This window comes from Stegastes partitus, unplaced genomic scaffold (genome assembly GCF_000690725.1).
Source record: "Stegastes partitus isolate 25-593 unplaced genomic scaffold, Stegastes_partitus-1.0.2 Scaffold2040, whole genome shotgun sequence".
Classification (NCBI taxonomy): Eukaryota; Metazoa; Chordata; class Actinopteri; family Pomacentridae; genus Stegastes; species Stegastes partitus.
The window spans coordinates 87,008-106,180 of record NW_007579771.1 but is presented as its reverse complement, the minus strand read 5'-3'; the positions used below and the strand labels follow the sequence as shown (position 1 = coordinate 106,180).

At 38.7% G+C, this 19,173-nt stretch overlaps 2 protein-coding genes across 15 annotated transcripts in view; one reads left to right on the top strand and one right to left on the bottom strand.

The window, feature by feature from the left end:
• Positions 1 to 403: 403 nt before the first annotated feature.
• Positions 404 to 9,572, top strand: tcaim (T cell activation inhibitor, mitochondrial). 6 transcript variants are annotated; one of them, XM_008303606.1, is made up of 11 exons: positions 404 to 478; positions 871 to 971; positions 3,268 to 3,400; positions 3,865 to 4,015; positions 4,093 to 4,348; positions 4,871 to 4,993; positions 5,248 to 5,345; positions 5,717 to 5,808; positions 5,895 to 6,127; positions 6,215 to 6,346; positions 8,314 to 9,572. In XM_008303606.1, exons 2-11 carry the CDS (start codon positions 937 to 939, stop codon positions 8,537 to 8,539), a joined length of 1,479 nt encoding a protein of 492 aa, XP_008301828.1. In that variant the 5' UTR covers positions 404 to 478; positions 871 to 936; the 3' UTR covers positions 8,540 to 9,572. The 6 variants fall into 6 exon arrangements, with proteins under 6 accessions (XP_008301828.1, XP_008301829.1, XP_008301830.1 ...); XM_008303607.1 differs by having other exon boundaries at positions 405 to 478; positions 859 to 971; XM_008303608.1 differs by having other exon boundaries at positions 424 to 495.
• Positions 9,573 to 9,758: 186 nt separating this feature from the next.
• Positions 9,759 to 19,173, bottom strand: part of cnot10 (CCR4-NOT transcription complex, subunit 10) — a 77,111-nt gene continuing 67,696 nt past the window's right edge. For 5 of the 9 annotated variants that reach the window (XM_008303603.1, XM_008303604.1, XM_008303602.1 and 2 more), the window contains 5 exons: positions 18,707 to 18,837; positions 17,581 to 17,616; positions 12,104 to 12,231; positions 11,757 to 11,832; positions 9,759 to 10,163 (listed from right to left, as the gene is read on the bottom strand). In XM_008303603.1, the coding sequence (XP_008301825.1) occupies positions 10,006 to 10,163; positions 11,757 to 11,832; positions 12,104 to 12,231; positions 17,581 to 17,616; positions 18,707 to 18,837 (529 nt within the window). In that variant the 3' untranslated portion in view covers positions 9,759 to 10,005. The remainder of the gene's footprint in view (positions 10,164 to 11,756; positions 11,833 to 12,103; positions 12,232 to 17,580; positions 17,617 to 18,706; positions 18,838 to 19,173) is intronic. The other 4 variants (XM_008303596.1, XM_008303600.1, XM_008303598.1 and 1 more) reach the window with 3 other exon arrangements.

Below are 19,173 nucleotides of genomic sequence, written 5' to 3'. Positions count from 1 at the left end.
GTAGTTTATACAAATGAAGCACTACAGATTGACTATTTGTTTCTCTCGTTATTTTGTCATTAGAATTTTTTATTTTTTTTGTGTATTTTTCTTAACATTCTCAGCCATCTCAAGGCCCCCCTGGCAGCTCTCTGTGGCCCCCTAGTGGGTTTTGTCCCCCTCCCCCTGTTGAGAACACTTATAATTCAAGTCACAACACAGTAGAATGTCACGAGAGTGTACAGATGTGACACAATTTATTTATTTTTATTTAATACAGATATTAAGTGTGAAGTATAGTAGTGGCACAGAGATACACCTGTGCATCCTCCTTCACAGTTCCTGCAATAAGCCTCCTCGATCCTCGGGATGCGGAAACGAGACGTCCTTTTTTTTTAAATTTTTTTTTATGATGCACCAAGATCGACTTCCGGGTCACGGGTCGGAGGACCAAGGATCGAGAAGGCTGCAATTAATGAAATAAGACGAGCCTACAGAGGTACCTCGCGATTTGATGTCAGTGGGTAATTTGCAGTAGTCACAAAGGAAACACTGTTGAAGTAGTAAAGTGTGGTTATTTTTCTGTCATCCGTTCTCTCCAATATTTGTTTTGCTCTAATGACGACTTGACTAAACGGCTAAATGCCGATCGTATAGCTAGCTAACTCAGTAGCTAACATCAGGCAATCCTTGGGTATTTAGTTTGTATTCAGCTGTGGCTGAGATTAAAGACAAAAACAGATAAATATCAAATTGATTTTTGTGATGCAAATGTAGTTCTTTCCTGCCCAGTGTTGACAAGTTGCCGTAAATTAAAGAATACTGCCGAACGCTGTTCTGTGCTTATGACAGATACTGGGTAACAAATAATGTATCTAGTTTTGATACCAGGGCTGCAGATGGACTTCCTGCAGAGGCCATGATTAAATGCTCATCTGTTGACTAGCAGCATCGGCAATGTCTGTCAACGCCCTCCTGCGATGCACCATCAGGTAACACTACTTTAAGAGGTATGATGGAACTTTGTGCATGGTATTAGCATTAGCTCCTCTTAGCTACAGCTATAAATTTCAAGAACAGTTGAGCCCGATGTTAATTTGATATGTCAGGCTATGATAGAGTGTAGGACAAATATACCAAATGATCCCAAATTTGTACATTCTTAAACTACATTACAAATCAGATGACTCAGTGACATGATTAATGCACAATTCAAATAGGACACCTTAAAGACAGAAAAATATTTATCTGTTACGTACCATATACAGCTTTAATATAAAGAATACACTGTAAACAGTCAGAAAATAATCAAAATTGGCAATAAAGTGAGGAAAATGACAGTTGCAATGCAAACCTGTTAAGCCACCTGAACTTACAAGGCATTCTTGTGCTATAAATAATTTTTTTTTAAAAACATATCAAATTAAACTCTGGTAGCTAGTTAGTTAAATGAAGCATATTTGTGTGAATTTTAAAAACACAGTGTTCATCCATCCATCCGTCCAGGCACTGGGATGGCAACTTAATGATGTTCCCAGCTTCCTGTACTGGATTTGGTTGACATGGCCATATGCTTGGGATATTGTCTTGCTGGAAAATCCAATATTTGTCTGGCTTCAATTTACAAATTGAGAGCATTACATTCTTTCAAACATAAAATCCATGATGCCATACACACAGTCAAGCTAACCAGTTTCCACAGCACTAAAACACCCACACAACAAGACAAAGCCACTACCATGCTTGACTGTGGGCACTTCTCTTCATATGTGCCAGATAGTGTGCTGTTTCATGGGTTTAAGCAGTTAGTCTCATCGCTCCATACAACAGAGTCCTGGAAGCCTACAGGCCATTCCATATTTTAACTTGGAATTTTTGAGCTTTATGCCCAAGAATAAAGTGCAGCATTGTTTCCAGGCTTAAAGTCGTTGCTCATTTATTGCACTTATTATAGTGTATACTGGTGATACTAAATTGTCCGTAGGTGCGACTGTGAGTGTGCTTGGTTGTCTGTCTCTAAGTGTAGCCCTGTGATAGACTGGCAACCTGTCCAGGGTGTCCCCTGCCTTCGCCCTAAGTCAACTGGGATAGGCTCCAAAAGAATAATATAGAAACACACAGTGCAAAATTGCAAGGTAAAACATTATATACAGATGGACGTTTTTTTAAGATGACTGTATACACAAGGATGAAGTAGTAACAGTTATTGCACGTAAGTGAGATACGTTTGTAGGAGGAAAAAATGCTGCAGTAACAGAGGTAGACCAGTGAAGTTTATAATGCAGCATTGTAAGTTTGACTGATATTGGATGTTGAAGAAATGGTAAATAATTGGGATTGCACTTCCTAGTTACAATACAGAATTATATATAAAAATAAAATTTGAGGGGACAGAATCAGATGAAAGGTAAAGTGTGTTGTGTTCACAGATAGCGGCTAAAAGTACAGTTTCTGTAGCAACAAAACAGACAAAATGATGTTAGTTTCCTCAGCAGCTACAGTTAGTTCTCCCTTTTTGCACAAGGTCTTTGTCACTAGGCCAGTTCAGTTGGCCGTCTGAAGTGAACACACTGGTATTTATAATGAATACAATTGTATTTTATTTCTATAGCGCCAATTTGCAGCATAGATCATTTCAACACACTTCACATAGTAAGGTGAACCCCTGCAAAATCTGTACAGACATACCTAACAAAACCAGCATTTCCTTCGGAGTCCCCTTGAGCAAACTGTTAGTGGCAGTGGGACGGTGGCCATCTGCCTCGACTGGTTAGGGTGGAGTGATGGGATAGAGCAGGATCCCAGGTGGAGAACAGACATGCATATGTCTGAACAATCTCTATGTCCATTCCCTGGATGTTAACAGGTGTGATCAAAGGATGTTTTGTCCCAGGTAAACCACCAGCTGCACTTTCTTGTTTGCCAGGAACTCAAAGTAGTTTGGCACCATGGAATAAAGTCTTGTATTGGACTACAGTCATCTTCATCTCATATAATATGGTTGATGGGGTTTTATTAAAGTAATTTAATGTATTCATCAAATAAAAAAGTCAAGTTAAAAACATTTTAGGAAAAGCTATTTGGGTGATGACACATTGGGCTTACAATTTGTAGTATTTTCAGGCAAATAATACATTATCGATCAATAACCACTAAGCACGAGTTACGCAACGTAAATGTGACTATTTCCATCTCACCTCCACCACTGACTGTACAGTATTTAGAGCCACCACTAACATTTTGTCTGTTTTAAAGAATAGCTAACATCCATGTCCTTTTTTTTTGTAGGCTACACAGGAAACATGTGGCTACATATTTAGTTCATCAGAGAACTTTGTCAGGGGCAGAGGCTGTCAATGCACTCAGACCATTTTATCTTGCAGTCCACCCAGACTTCTTCGGTCAATACCCCAGAGAACGGGTAGGTCCCTTACATACATAATTTTTTCAGAAATGCAATAAATCTAAATATGTATTAGGTTATATATCTGTAAATCTGAAGGGATTGATTTGAAAAGTAATAGTTCAAAGGCTATTTTGGGACAGTCCGTAGTATGTGCGTGTATAGCAACAGGCATAGGCTGAAGAGACAGAAGAGGCACCTACTCTATACCATTTAATGTTCTATTTTGTTGGGCACTGAGCAGTCATAAAAATAATGACTACCAGAGAAAGTGATAAAAAGATTTGAAAAATGTTCAAAAAATGCAGATACATTCCAGCCTTTTTGGGACGTTTGAATAAAACTGTCAGATTTATTGCTACTTGACTATCAACAGACGTGCGTAATACAATATAATATAAAAGATAATCATTAAAATCAGCCTGCTATATTGAAATTGGTGCTGACATGGTGTAAAATATTTGGGAACAATTGTTTTACAGGATGTGAATGAGAATTCATTAAAAAGGCTAAATGGCTATCTGGAAAACTTGCAAAAGCCTGGATCACATTCAGTTCAGCCAATGAAGCTCACCTTTTATGTAAGGGACACAAAGGATAGCAGTGATGAGCAGCCAGATCCCCTCACCTCAGGTCAGTTTCTATTGGTACTGAGCATAATACTGTTGAGTTCTGTTTGAGAAATTTTATACCCTCTGCCTGGTTCTCAGGATTCCGCTCAGTGAGTTTCACCCTGCACACAAATGACGTCTTGAGCACAGTGATGAACGTCTTGACGTCCTGCAGTCTACCTGTGGACCACATGAAGGCACTGAAAGCAAGTACAGAGATATCAAAAAGCCCACCTGAGGCACAGTTGCCTTTCTACAGGAAAATCAAATGGGATAAAAGTTACTACACCTTCACTGGCTTCAGAGACCATGAACAGGAGCTGCAGCAGGCTAGGAGAGTGGAGCCTACACTCAGGTTAGTGACAGTAGAACTCAACTCACAATTATTTGTGAACTATACACGGTACATCGTGTAGAGGTTGGTTTCAAACTTGAGTACTGTTTTGGTAGAGACAGAAGTGTGTTAAATTGTAAAACACATGGCCTCAAAATGCTGTTTGTGTGCTGATTTAACTGTAGAGATATAACAGGTGGAATTAAGGGGTGTTAGAACAAGACTAGTTGTTTGTCCATCCTCTAGTCTTTATGCTAAGAGCGTACCAAGTGAAGCAATGAGCTTTAAAACCAAAATAATTAACTAGAAGTCACTTAAAAGCTGCATAGGGCTAAGATGAATGACAGAGTTGGTGAAAATTCTATTTTGATATCTTTTATCACCACAAAAGATAGCAATTACAACAGTTTTATAGAATGCATTGTTTGATTTAAAACTTTGTTGTGTACATTTAAAATCTATTAAATGAGTAGTGAAATCCTATGTGGACTTGTCTATTTCAGTCAGCTCAGAGTGGTCTCATATTGTCTAATCTTTTGTCAGCTTGTGGCTGAGAAACAACGAGCCTGAGGCCACAAAGAAACACAATGCTAGTCTTCCTCGGAGAGAAGAGCTGAAGAGACTAAAAAAGGAACTGTGTTACAAATTTAATTTAGCTGATATCAGGTATGCTTACTCATGTTGTTTCAACACTGTGGGAGCCGCTAAAGAAATGGCAACAACACTGTATTTTAACTAAATGTGTCTATTATGTGCAGTTAAGGTTTGGGAATAGGCAGTCAGAAGTTAACTCTGAAGTGTCCTGGTAATGGTAAAACTGTACTGAATTGTTCTTTAGGGTGCTAGTTTTAGACTATACATGAACTACTAAGAAGTAGTGAACATATTTCTGCGTTGATGATGTCAGTTGTGTGGTGCAGGTGGCAACGCAACTGGGGAGTGGCCCATAGGTGTTGTCAGCTTCAGAGTCTGGTCCGACTATCTCAGCAGAATCCTGAGGCCCTGATCCACCTGCAAGGTAAAGAATCTCATCCCAGCTGAAGTAAGAAAGTTATGTCACAGCCAGATTAGATTTGAGTGGGTCAGAATTCTAAAGTTAGAAGAAACTTTTTTAGAATCTGATTTCTTATCTATGTATATTAAAACATGTACTGTACAGTGTATTTCATGTTGACAAAAACAAAAAAAAACTATAGTTTTAAATAAATCACAATAGTATATTTTTAACTTTTTGTGACCTTTTCCTTATAACCTGAACATTTCTCAAATATTGTGCAGCTTCTTTTTGTACCGCAGGCAACTTTCTATAACAGATTTCTCTGCCTAAGACCAGTGAATGGACTGGCACAGATGGATATAATTTAATTAGCTCTCCTGTCCACCTATCAGGACATACCATTGTGTTCGCTGACCAGTCAGGGATGAATGCCTCTGGACATGTTATGCTGGGAACCATGGATGTTCATCATCAGTGGACCAAAGTAATGCAGCTGCAGTCCTTATGCTGTCACATGTTCACTGTTTTCCTCTTTGTTTTCTAACTTGTCCTCTACCCATGTCCTCCCAGCTATTAGAGCAGCTGCCCAGCTACCGTAGCCTGCATCACCAGACAGACTGGCTGAAGGAAAGGATCAGTCTCCTCCTGGGTGGGACTCAAGTGGTCCACATGGAAAGGCTGGGGCCAGTCCAGCCTATCACCGAGCACTACAGCACTCTCCGAACCTTCCATCAGAGCCTGATGTCCCAACGCCTTCACCTACACCCCAGGAGCCTGCAGGACCTCACTATGTTGTTGGAGAAGTATGCAGTGACCTTACCCTCTAAAAGCCACAAACACGTTCATTTTACTTTTAGTAAGACATTACTTGTTGTTTGTGTCCATACCAGTGACCGCTCCAAACCCAGTCTTCATGAGATGGGGCACTTCATTATTCCCACAAACTGTGACCCTCCCAAGCTGCAGGCCTTCCTCCAGAACTATGCCCCTGAGGCCAGACAGCGCATCCAACGCAAAAAACAGTGAGTTCAAAAGAGCAATTCCTGCTGTAAAGTTTCAGGAACAAGAAATGTTCTGCAATCCTGTCTGCATTTAAAAGCTGTCCAAAAGTCAGAAGAGTTTCCGTCTTGTGGTACGTTTTAGTGTTTCTATACACCGTTGCTTCTGATTAGATTGTAACATATATCTCCATGCTAATCCTGAATGTGACATTTGGGCCAAAGCTGTAATAATTGGGCAGCGTGATGTGTGAGGGATCACATTTGAACTGATATAATAGTAAAATGATAAACATCAGAGGAGGTGAAGATTAACTACCAGTTCTTGACTTAAATGATTATTTTTTTTGTAGTAAACTATGTTTCGTATTAGTTAATTAACACATTTTACAGTCAGTTTAGTTACTTAGAACTTTAAGGAAGTTGTCAATCACATTTTGTTTTTCAAGTAGTGCTAATATTTTACAGAAGCAATGTCCATTCATACTGATTGCAGGGTTGAGTGCAAATTTTTACAAAGGCTCTGACTTAAGCCTTATGTTGTTGATATTGCAAAGGTAGCTTAGATTGCTCCAAGGGAACACTTGCTTGTGTCAGGTTGAACAAAAATCCTAAATTCAGAGGAAAGGAAAAGTTCATGCTCATGTATTGTGCTATATTCAACTGGACTAACAAGATTCAGCTTTGGTAAGAAGCACTAGGATTTTGAAGCATTATACAGGATGCTAAAACGGTTTCAGTAATCCAGCAGTTAAAATAATTCATCTTTTATAAAGGACAGGTGACATGTTTTGTAAGTAGTTACTAGAGTGAACAAATGAAGATTATTAAGAATATTGAATCCTAAATATGTGCCTAATACTAAATGGTATAAATACGTATTTTTAAAATTAGCTCTTTTAATAATTAAGAGCAAGTAATAGCAAATAAAAAATATGTGCTTCAGAATTACATGCATAGCAACAGGAGATATTCTGGCAGAACTACAAAAAAAAATAAACTTTAAAGAATAATTTTGAGACACCAAGTCTCCTCAGCTTTTTGCTGGCAAGTCTCAAGCAAGTCATCTCTTAGAGCAGAGTTCAAGTCATGAGTCTTCATTTTTGTAACTGAAGTCCACAGCTGTTACTACATGTGCCAAAATCACTGGCATTCTCATGCACACAGTTTTCTTTTATAAACTTTTTTTGTTTAGCCATATACAACAAACAAAGGAACTTTTCTTCTTACTGCCACTAGGTTGGTTGTTTTTTTAGAAAATGCACATGTGTATTATGTATTATGTACTCACACCGTGAACCCAGCATCTATAAAGGGAGTGCCCCTTTATACTTAAGTGTCCAGCACATTTTAGTAAAGAAATCCTGTGACATTAAGATTTTCGTGATCCACAATTTAATACACTAATTTTCCTTTTACCTTGTGCCCCTTTAAAATATTGCCAAGACTGTCTTAAGTAAGTTTCTATTTGCAAAAGTGTTTACATAATACATTTTATGAGTTACTGAGTGACAAAATTATTGGATTGATTAATTCAAGAAGCTGTCCATTGAGGAATTTTTTTCTGCTTCTTTGTTAGTCATGAAATGTGTATAAGTAGTTTGGGTTACAGTGCATTTGTTTTGTAAAACTGGTATTGAAAATTCTACATTTACATGAATGAAATAAAATAACCTGAATGAATAAAAACCCTGATACAGTTCATTATTTTTCCAGTAACATTTAGTATTTTCAGTGCTTTGCTGCATGGTTTGATAATTACATAACCTGCAATGGAACTGTGAAACTATGTAAATGTGTTGTGACATAACACAAAATGAACATAAAGGCAAGATAATCCAAAATCCTTATTGTGCTGCCACTTAGTTGCTGTGTGATGATCATTGCTGCTCATGGCAGATACTCATCATGACTGTTTGTTCCAAAAGACACCAGACCTCATACTGGTTCATCAGGATTGTTGCTGACTCATTTACTTTGTGTGTGTAAAGGCTGCAAGCAGAGGAGGAGGCTGTGGTGAAGCTGTGTCTCCAGAGTCTGTCTCTGAGGAGTCTGACCAAGGAGCCTAGTGTCAGCTCCAGCCAGATGATCCTGTGCTGTAAAAGGCTGGTGGAGCAGCACTCCCCCTTAATGCAGGGCCTACTTATTTGCGTATCTCACTTCTACTCAGTCATGCAAGATGGGGACCTTTATCTTCCCTGGGACTGGAAGAGCTGATCTAGAGGGTCATGAAGAAAACCTGCAGGATTTCAGTCAGTTCAAGTCTAAGAGATATTTTTTCAATTTTAATGCTGTTCAGACAAGAAATACATACACTTAGCAGGCTCATTTGTTGATGTCAGGAGGTTGCAAGGCAAGTTAATTTCCACAGCACATTTTGTACACAAAGATGATTCAAAGTCAGAAAAGTTTTGATTTGCTAGTTTTCAAGGAACCCCTAGAGAACCTATTCAAGCCGACCAGAGTGGGCACATCCAATAAGAAGCACTTTATCCTGTTGTCAAATAAGGCAAAAAGAATGTGGAGATGGGTGGCCGCCCACCTGGTGTGTCTGTTAGGATGAGAGTTGAGGCTTTGTGGTTTAACAAAGTCAGTATTTATTGTTTCTGTGTAGCGTGCACTGAAAAATAATGAAATAGTACTTGTAAAGGCACAAAACTAAAATAGTCACTAACAATCAATGCACATAGTTAGGATTTTCAGGTAAATTTACACTAGACAGGCAAAAGTGTTTATTGTGTTAAAAGTCATACGAATGCCCAAAAGTCAACATTGTCACTGTAGAAGTATCAAATGCAGTATTTTTGTCTAGAAGAAACCATAACTGTGTGAGAACATGACTGTTATTTATGTGATCAGAAACTGATTGTGGAGAGACAATCCAAAAACATCTATAGAGTTCATACAGTGTTTTGTCACAAATTCAGCCCAGTAATTTGTGTCATCTGTTTTGCATAGAGAATACGGTGTTAACTGGGACTGTGGACAACTGCTTGTGAATTAAGTGTGATGATGTGTTGCTCTGGATAGAGCTGTTATGGATATTTTGGAAATTTCATATGCAGTTCTGACACCAAATTTGACACATCGGTATTTATGAACCCATATTCATGCTGTCAGTTAGCCATCTAAAACAAGGTTATGGAGGTGAAGTACTTTCATCATATAGATTTGAATTCAAATACAAGTTAGTATTTAATTGTGGACTGTTTAATTTATTAATAAATGTGAAAAAACACTGGGCTTTGGATTGATGGTTAAGCAGTTATCTCTCTGATTCTGACATAACTTTCAGTAACACCCTGCTGAATCTCAGTCAGTATTGTAATAACCTTTTGTGTTCAGCTCAAATGCCACAACATTATCAAAATATCCATTTAACATCCACTGTGGCTTTCACAGCCTGCATGGCAAAAAGGAGAGGAAATGTCACACATTTCATAGAGTAAATAAAATTTATTTTTATTGTTCAGACAACACACTCATTCCTCATTCAAATGGAAATAAAAAGCCAGGTGGTCTCAGTCACTGGACACCACTGCAGCTGGAGTTCTTTTCTCCCCATCGGTCATCAGACACACCTGCAGTACATACAGTTTCGATGCTGAGGGGAAGCCGCACCATATATGTTCAGGCTCTGAAAGGGTGGGTGGTGTATGTGGAATGGGGTGGTTGGAGATGACTTATTTACGCTGAATTTGTGTGAAGGATGAGAACTGGATGGGATTGACGGACTGAAAGGGTTGGATGGGTTTCTTGCGGGAGTCTGGGGAGACCCTCTGGACTACCATGGGCAGCAGCTGGTTCCGTTTGATGATCTGCAGGGCCAGCTGAGTGTTTCCTGAGGACACACAACATGGATTCAGGGATTATATTCCAGGCGTAACCCATTACACACACTGAAAGGAACAACAGATAATAAAACGCATCATAGAGAGAAACTCGAGTGTGACCAGACAAAGCTCAGCAGAGCTTTCAGTGGTTACAGAGGCAAGCCAAAGCAGTATAAAATCAGGGTATCGCAACCAGTTTCTTTTGACTCTGATCAGGACCTTCATGAATTTGTGAGTATTATTTGATACAGAGTCTGATGCAATACTTGTATTTACCATTAAATATGGATATGACATACAAAAATAATGCAAATTAAGCACACCTTTTTCATAAGCCATGAGTCACTAACCTTATATTCAGAGTTAAGTACAGTCTCAAAAACCACTGTGATGAAACACTAAGCCCAAAGTTGCTCCCAAAGGCTGCCTCTTTGTCTGTTGCCATTGTTGTATGACTGTATGTGTGTGTGAATGGGTGAATGAGAAACACATTGCAAAGGGCCATGAGTACAACTAAGCTAGTACCCGACAAAGTTTAAGCAGCCAACTTATCTCAACATTCACTGTGGAGGCCTGACTCTAAATTAGGCCTTCATGGTGTAACTGCTGTGTAATATATGGTATAACTGTCTAAACCAGGAAACAGACATTAGATCAGTGGAAATCTGGACTAGAGTCTGATTAGTTGGATTGTTTCACTGTGTCTTTGTGCAAAAAAGAGAAAAATACTGTATCTGCAAGTGTGGTTTCCACTGTGCAGCATGGAGGAGGAGCTGTAATTGTGGCTTTGATAGGCATTCATTTGTTTGGCAGCCTTTTCAATGGTCAGTAAACAGATAACACAAAATAAGCATGGTGGACACTCACATATCCCAATAAATCTGTTTTGACAGTTTTCAACTGACATTGCTATAGATTTAGATAATATAAAAAGTGGAAAATGCTAAAATAAGACACAAATGTACTTAAAAAAAAGCAAACGGGATACGAGTGAACAAAGCTGTTATCAAAGCCAAAGGTTGCTACTTTGAGGAAACGTGAATATGAAACATAATTTGGTTTATTTACACTTTTTACCTCACTATATAGTTCTATTTGTTATGTCTGTCTTGATGGCGTTAATGCTGTTATACACTGTAGAATGTAGTAAAAGAAAGAGACCCCTGAATGAATATGTGGGTCCAAGCTTTTACCTGGTACTATGATATATGCTCGATATATGATCTACATGGATACATAGATGAGATAGATTACAAAAAACATGGTGATAAAAAACAATGACAGACGGATCTACAATTACTGCAACAATGTATAACTAGGCTCCAATGGTCTCTGTATCTGTCTCTCTCTTGAGGAGTGTGTGTGTACACACTCCTCAAAATGGGGATGTGGACTCTAGACCATTAAAACTAGCGTGCAAAGAGGTCTACAAGCGCAGCTCAAAGAATTTGAATACTGTGAAAAACTTTTGGTTTGTTTGCAATTGTATTTAAAAAGATAAACGTAACTTTTATTTATTTATATATATATATATATATATATATAGAGAGAGAGAGAGGGACAGAGACAGAGTGAGTGTCAGTGAGTGTCAGAGATCTCACCATTCTGTAGCTCTAGGTACACTCCCAGCAGGATGGCTTCAGGTGGAATCTCCTTTGTGTTCACCATTGATGCTGCCTGATGAAGATTACACAAATTACAATTAGATGACCTCTAAATTATTAGTGTACCATCACCTAAAGCATGCTAGCAGGGTTAGCGTTTAAAGCTGCAGAACCTGCAAATTTGATGACTCATGATCACAATGTGTTACATCATGCTACGCATTTAATCGGTTGTAAACCCTGCCTCCCAGAAAGGGTTGCATTTATAACGTACATATAACTTACAACTCTGAACATTTCCAAGATTTGCTGAAGTCACATACAATATTTGTTTCCATGGTTACCTGATGCAGACACTTGCGGGCCTTCTCATACTCGCTCCTCAAGCAGTAAGCACTGCCTAGGTTGAAAAGCATCATGGCCCGAGCTGATGTCACGCTGCTGGGGTAACACAAGGGAGTTTGCTTCCCTGCTGCATACACACAAGGAACTATTACAGAACTATTACAGACTCAATGTCATATTAAGAGTATTCTTGGGTAAGTCTGTATCAATTGCCTGTCTCAGATTTTGTTCAGAGTTTACTTATTTGGGATTTGGTTCTGTAAAACATTTTGGCAGAATTTTGAGAAATCCATATGGTTTCAGACCTTGTAATTTTACTCTCAAAAAAAAACATCACAACTTCCCAAGTTGCCATTTTAAGGGTTCAATATCTCTAGAAATATAACTCCCACAGCCATAAAATTTGGTAAAGACATTGACAAAATTATTTCCAGCAGATCTAAATGGCCACATTTTTAATTATCGCTCCTTGAACATGAATTTTAAAAAAGGGCACAATTTTCAAACAAGGGTGATATAGGGGTCTCAGAAAGTTTATGTCAGCGTATATATGAATGTATCCATATTTTCTCCATTTTAAAAATACAGTCTTTGGTAAACATTGTACCAACATCAGTAGAATTTGATGTGTAACAATATGGAATGAAAATGTAGAGATTTTTGCTATTTTGACTAGCCAAAATGGGGATGTGGAGTGTAGGACCATTAAAACTAGTGTGCAAAGGGGTCTACAAGTGCAGCTCAAAGATTTTGAATACTGTGAAAAAGTTTGGGTGTTTTTTTTGCAATTTAATTTAGAAAGGTAAACTTTTATATATTGTATATTAATTACACAGTAAAATATTTCACTATATTATTTTGATGATTATGGCTTAGAACTAGAATCTCAAAGTATTATAATATTTTATTTCGAGTTTGAGTAAAATTACTATTCATACTATAGAAATACCACATATTTCTTGGTCTAGTTCAGTACATGCAACCACAATTATGGGGAAGAGTGCGGACTGAAAGATGTCCAGAAGTATTGCGATGTGTGTTAACAGCAGTTTGTCTGTTCAGTGTGCAGTGTCCTAAGTGTATAAATGTATGTAGGATAAATAAAGTATTTTTCTATTCTATTCTATGGAAATATTCAGTAGGCCAAAAAAGTCTCATATGTTTGTTAAATTTCAAAGTAAAACAACAGGGAAGCAACTTCTAACTGTGCACATTTAATTAGCAAAGTTACACTATTGCAAGCCAGTTTTTGTAGACTGATGAATGTGTCCAAATCACTATTTTGGCATGTAATAACAGTAAAAGACTGGAACCTTGGGTTGCCATACTTGTGCTATACTTATCATTTAAATCATATATACTCTACTAATGGTAGATTCAAAAGTTCAGCCTCTAAGCCTCAAAAGACAATTTTTAGTAGAAAATATGGAGCCATCTATATACACACTTTAAGAACTTCCTTGTGCCCTGAAACATCCCCCGTTAAAAAATGCTACTTTTTTTTTTTTCATTTGAAAGGGCCAATAATGAACTTTTGGGTGCTTGGACCCTAAATATTTGGCCAGTGCTGACACCACTCAGTTATTTGGATTGCTGGGAACAATTTTCCTCACTACATTTTATGACTGCGGTAGTAATATTTCTGGAGATACTGAACCTTGACAATGGCTTTCTAGGCAAAAATTTTTTTTTGTTTGTTTGGAGGGCGAAAATCAAAAATTTAACAATCATGGAAAAAATGATTAGACCACCCTTGTTTTTTTCGATTTCTTGTTCATTTTAATGCCTGGCACTAGTAAAGGTATATTACCTGAAGAATACAATGAACACAAAGAAAATGCAGCTGGTTACAGAATACTTTGCCCTATTTGACATGCTTAAGCTTAATTATATTCCCAAGGTACATAATACCCCTTTTCCACCAAGAAGCACCAGGTGCTAGTTCAGTGCTGGTGCTAGGGCCAGTGTTTAGTTGGTTCCAATTTTGGAACCGGTTTCTTTTCCATCGGCAAGGAGCCAAGTTAGAGCCTCACCATACGTCACTGCATATGTAGCCAGTTACCGAACAATGCTCACACCACACAGAAGTCCACACATGACACCAGATCAACTTTTTTTTTTTTTTTTTTACCAGTGTATCCAACTTTCTCATTTGTTCGCACTTCTCACATTGTCACAGGCAACACATATGATGTGCTGAACATTTTCTTATCGATAGGCGCTACAATTTACTGATGTTCCCCGAACACCCCACATAGCTGGCTGCGGTAGCGGCTGTTGGTGGCCACGGTGCTCAGACTGGTGTGCGACCAAAAATGACTTTACAAAGAGTAAACTAGGGCGTTCTAATGTCAGATTTATCCAAGATGAAACCGAGTGATTTTCTTCTCTTTTCTATGAGCGGAATAAACAGCACACGTAGGTGCGCTCCGTTTTTCATGAGAGGACCACAGCGTCAGTACACTAAAGTTATAGAAGTCCTGTTTTTCACCACTGTGGTGCCGCTGGTGGGACACAATTGTACCGGCTTCCAGGGCGCAACAGTTTGTGTAAAATCTCCGTGTGTCCCGGGACTCATTCCAATACATCTGAGATCAGACCAGGGACGTCCTGGCGAAAAACGACACACATCACCGCTTGTGTGTCCCATTCATTCATCGGTCTCAGTGGTCACACTAACCACGCCCTCCACCCCTGACGTACTCGGTGCTTAGCTCTTGCCCAGCAAAGAGCTGGTGCTTGCTTAGTCAGGCACTAGCACGGAACTAGCACTGGAACCAGTTTGGTGGAAAAGGGGTATAAGAGGCCATTTCATGTCATAAGCAGCACTGCACATGCAAAGGCCTAGAGTGGTTTCCTGCTTACATTCAAGCCTAAGCACAACTCAGAAGTTGTCAGGTCTCACATAATTCCTAAAACAAAAGAATTATGTAAAGCCACAAAGGCAGTCATTTTGGCACTGCTGGAAATTGGCATGAGTGAGAGACAGGTAGCAAAAAAAACTGAAGATCTCCAAGATAGCCATTCATTACACCAAGAAAAAACAAGCCGAATATGGTACTACCAAACTGCTAGCTGGTCGCTACCCCACGAGATGACCATAAACTCATTCGTTCCTGTGTCAGGAATTGTCATCAGACTTCCAGGGACCTTGAAAATGTGTGGGCACTGTCGCAAGGACAGTTCCAAACTGACTTCTTGAAGCTGGTTTGAAGTCACACAGGGCACGGAAGAAGCCCTTTGTCAACAAAAGGCAGAGGAAAGCCCAGTTACTCTTTGCTGGGGATCACAAGGATTGGACTGTTGATGATTAGGCTAAGGCTCTCTTCAATGATGAATCCAATTTTCACTTGATGCCCAGTCCAGCCAACTTTTTGGTTAGGAGAAGCCTACAAACCAGACTGTCTTGCCCCTACAGTAAAACATGGGGGTGGATCAGTGATGATCTGGGGTTGTTTTCGTATGGGTGGAACAGGGCAAATACAAGGGTGAAAGAACCAGGTCATGTACAGGGCTACTCTTGAAAACAGTCTTCTTCCATCAGCTGGAAAACTCTTTCTTGCCTCCAATGACTGGATTTTCCAACAAGACAATGCTCCTTGCCACACAGCAAGGTCAGTTAAAGTCTGGATGGAGAACCAGAACATTCCAACCATGCCTTGGCCTGCTCAATCACCAGATTTAAATTCAATTGAAAACCTGTGGAAAATCATCAAAGGCAAAATGGAGAACCACAAGCCCAAAAACAGAGCAAATTTGTTTGAATTTGTGTGACAGGAATGGGCTGCTGTGACAGCAGAACAATGTCAGAAATTGGTGGAGAGCATGCCAAGACGCGTGGCTGCAGTCATCAAAAACAATGGTTATGCAATCAAGTACTAACTCCTGTGTGACTAAAACAGACAGAAAAGAAAACATCGAATGTCTAAAAGCACTGTTTTTGACAGTACGATGCCAAAGCTATTGATGTAAGAACTTAAGTGATTTTGGTTATTATCAAGAAAACCATGGAAAATGGCTAGATATCAGCTTTTAAATTAAACTGTTATGAGCTATTTTTGTTGTTATCATTATATTTGTCCAAACAAATGTACCTTTAGTTTTACTAGGCATTAAAATGAACAAGAAATTGGTATTCTCATGTCTTTTTTCAGCAACTTCAACTTCAGTATGTTCTTCCAAAGGAGCATTTTTTTGAGTACTTGCAGATTCGCCACTTTATTAGGAAACTGAGTCTGCCCTCCCTCAAAACTTCTAAGTTAAGTGTCCCAGAATCCTCTCTTATTAATTGCAAGAATTCCTTCCATTTTATTTCCTCCTTTTACTACTTGTTACATGACACCTGTCCTGTAAGCTTGTTTAATGTCCAACGTAAATGGGAAAGGGACCTAGATAATGAGTACGTTGAGGACGATTGGCAAGAAGCTTTGAACTGTATCAAAAATGTGTTTTCTTGTAATAGACTGAGGGAAACTCAATACAAAATTCTTCATAGATTACACATAACACCTTCCATTCAGAATAACATGAACCCAGGCCTGTCACCACAATGCCTGAAATGTCTCAGAGAGAGAGGGGACTATATTCATCTTTTTTGGCAGTGTAAATACATATCGCGTTTCTGGTCCTGTATAACAAAAGAGCTTTGTGGCATTCTCAAAACTAAAGTAACCCAAGGACACCGGCGTCTTTCTACTGGGCCTGCCATCTAAATTTGTGTCACTCCCCTCTCTTAAATTTAAATTGCAAGATAAACTGTTACTCTTGGCAAGAACATGTATACTGTTGAAGTGGATCAAGGACAAACCTCCCACTGTTACTATGTGGTACAAAGAGATTTTTTTATGTACTTCCATGTGAGAGGATTAGTGCAGTGATGAAAGGCAATGAATAGTTATTCTTGACCACCTGGCCACCACTCATGGACTACCTTCCTGCGGACAGTCTTGACTTATTGTCATAAGGATTTTCTTACCTCAATTGGAAGCCCTCTGGACTGAAAACGGACACTGGACATTCCTATTCAGGCTGAGACTGGACTTATATATTAAATGTGATGGACTCTGGCAGGTTAATGAAACTGTGAGCAGTGAGGGGATGGGGTATTTTGTATATTTTGTATATGTACTACTTTGTTTGCCTTTTTGTTTTTGCTGTTTTAACTGTATTGTCTGATTTGTTTTTGTTTTGTCTGTCTGTTCTTCTACAGATATTAGTCTTATTGGCTGTGTCCATGTCCTTTAACATTGTTTGAAAAACTGAATAAAATTGTTTTTGAAAAAACAAAAACAAAGGTGGTCTAATATTTTTTTCCATGACTGCATTACATATGTCTATATCAAATTCTTGAAATTTGGGCAAAAATATTATTTCAAACTTAGTTTTGGGTTCCAAAATGTTAAAACATCGTCCAGGAGAGATTTTGGATTATTTCAAGTAAAAATCATGCAATAAGATGTAAACAAGGAAGACTCACAGGACTCGACAGGCTCATCTCCTTTGTCAGACCCTGCTGAACAAAACATACCATCATTAAGGAAATAGATATAAAGCATAGGGCTGCACAAAAGAAGCTGGAGGAGGCTGTAATTTTTTGGGCATAATTGAGCACAAATTCCATATTAAATGTTCAAGCACATTGTAATTTCAGTGGTCTGAAAGGAAAATTCTGCACGTCATTTTTGCCAAGGCTTCAGGCTTTAAAAAAATCTAGCATCTGTGATGGATTTTAGGCAATTCCAGGGCTTTTCACCCAGAGAAATTAGATAGTATAAAGAGCAAAAAATTTGCAGTAAGAATAGAATGTGGTGGTGCAATGAGTTTGCAAACTTTTACTCGTGAGAGCAGGTGTCAAATCCCATGTGAAGTCACAAATGAATCTTGACTTTTAGCTTGATCATTTTTTTAGAGTTTCAAGTGCATGTTCGCGTGGTGGGACAGCTTTGAGCAGAAAGAGGAGGGGAAAGAGCTGGAGGAGGAGGGTTGTATATTTTAAAATTCTGATGGTTTTTTAAAAATTCTTTTCCAGATCTGCAAAAGTCTTTTGGATGTTGCAGCTGCAGTCTAGCAAATTGACAAAGCAAAAATTAAATGTCTTGAGCAGAAGGTAAAGAACTTGCCGTTTGAAACATATTATCATCCATTGTTTTTGGATTTGGATTAGATTTAGGTCAAGTGACATCAACTAAGAACACACAATGTGCAAGAAGTGCATGAGACTATAATTAGTGCAACAGCTAACTTGTTTAACAAGATAAACTCAATGTGAAAGCGAAATTAGTGCTGTTGCTTTAATTTTGGCCTAAAAGTTTTGGTTTAATTTTGCTTCGAGTCAATGCATTTTGAATGAGGTCCACTTTTGTTTTAATACAAAGATTTGTACATTAGCAGTAATTCAGCACAGCATGGAAGTGAAACCAGTTCTCTGTTTAAATGTCAAAGTGCAATAAAATCATTGTCCCTAAAATCAGTGAATAACTGATAAATTATTGTGATCTCAATAATGATCAAAATAATCAGAATAAATTATCCTTGTCAATTTGGCAAATGTCAATGAGCAATAAAACATCTGTTTTGCTGCGAGACATGAAAAACCCACAGACCCTGGTCTTGCTCGCTGGTCAGCACTCCCATTGACACGTCGCTGACATTCTCTGGGTTGAGGTGAGTAATAGCATCAGAGATCCTGTCCAAAGAGATCAGGGCTTCAGCAGCATATAGGTGACCTAGAAACCTGAACATACAGAAGAGGTAGACAAACCAGCAAACAGTTGAGTGACTCATAGAGGAAGTAACGAAACGTTTTTTGGACAAAAGCTTGATTGGCATCCATTTTTCCCACCTTGATATCATCTCAAAACTCTTGATATGTGTGTATTATAGGACAGCATTTACATTTAAAAAATAATAATTTATTAGTTTGGAAATGACTCCCCTTTCGAACTGCCACCTTATCGTGGTGGGGGAATTTGTGCGCCCGAATGATCCTAGAAGCTATGTTGCCCGGGGCTTCATGCCCCTGGTAGGGTCACCCATGGCAAATAGGTTCTAGGTGACGGGACAGACAAAG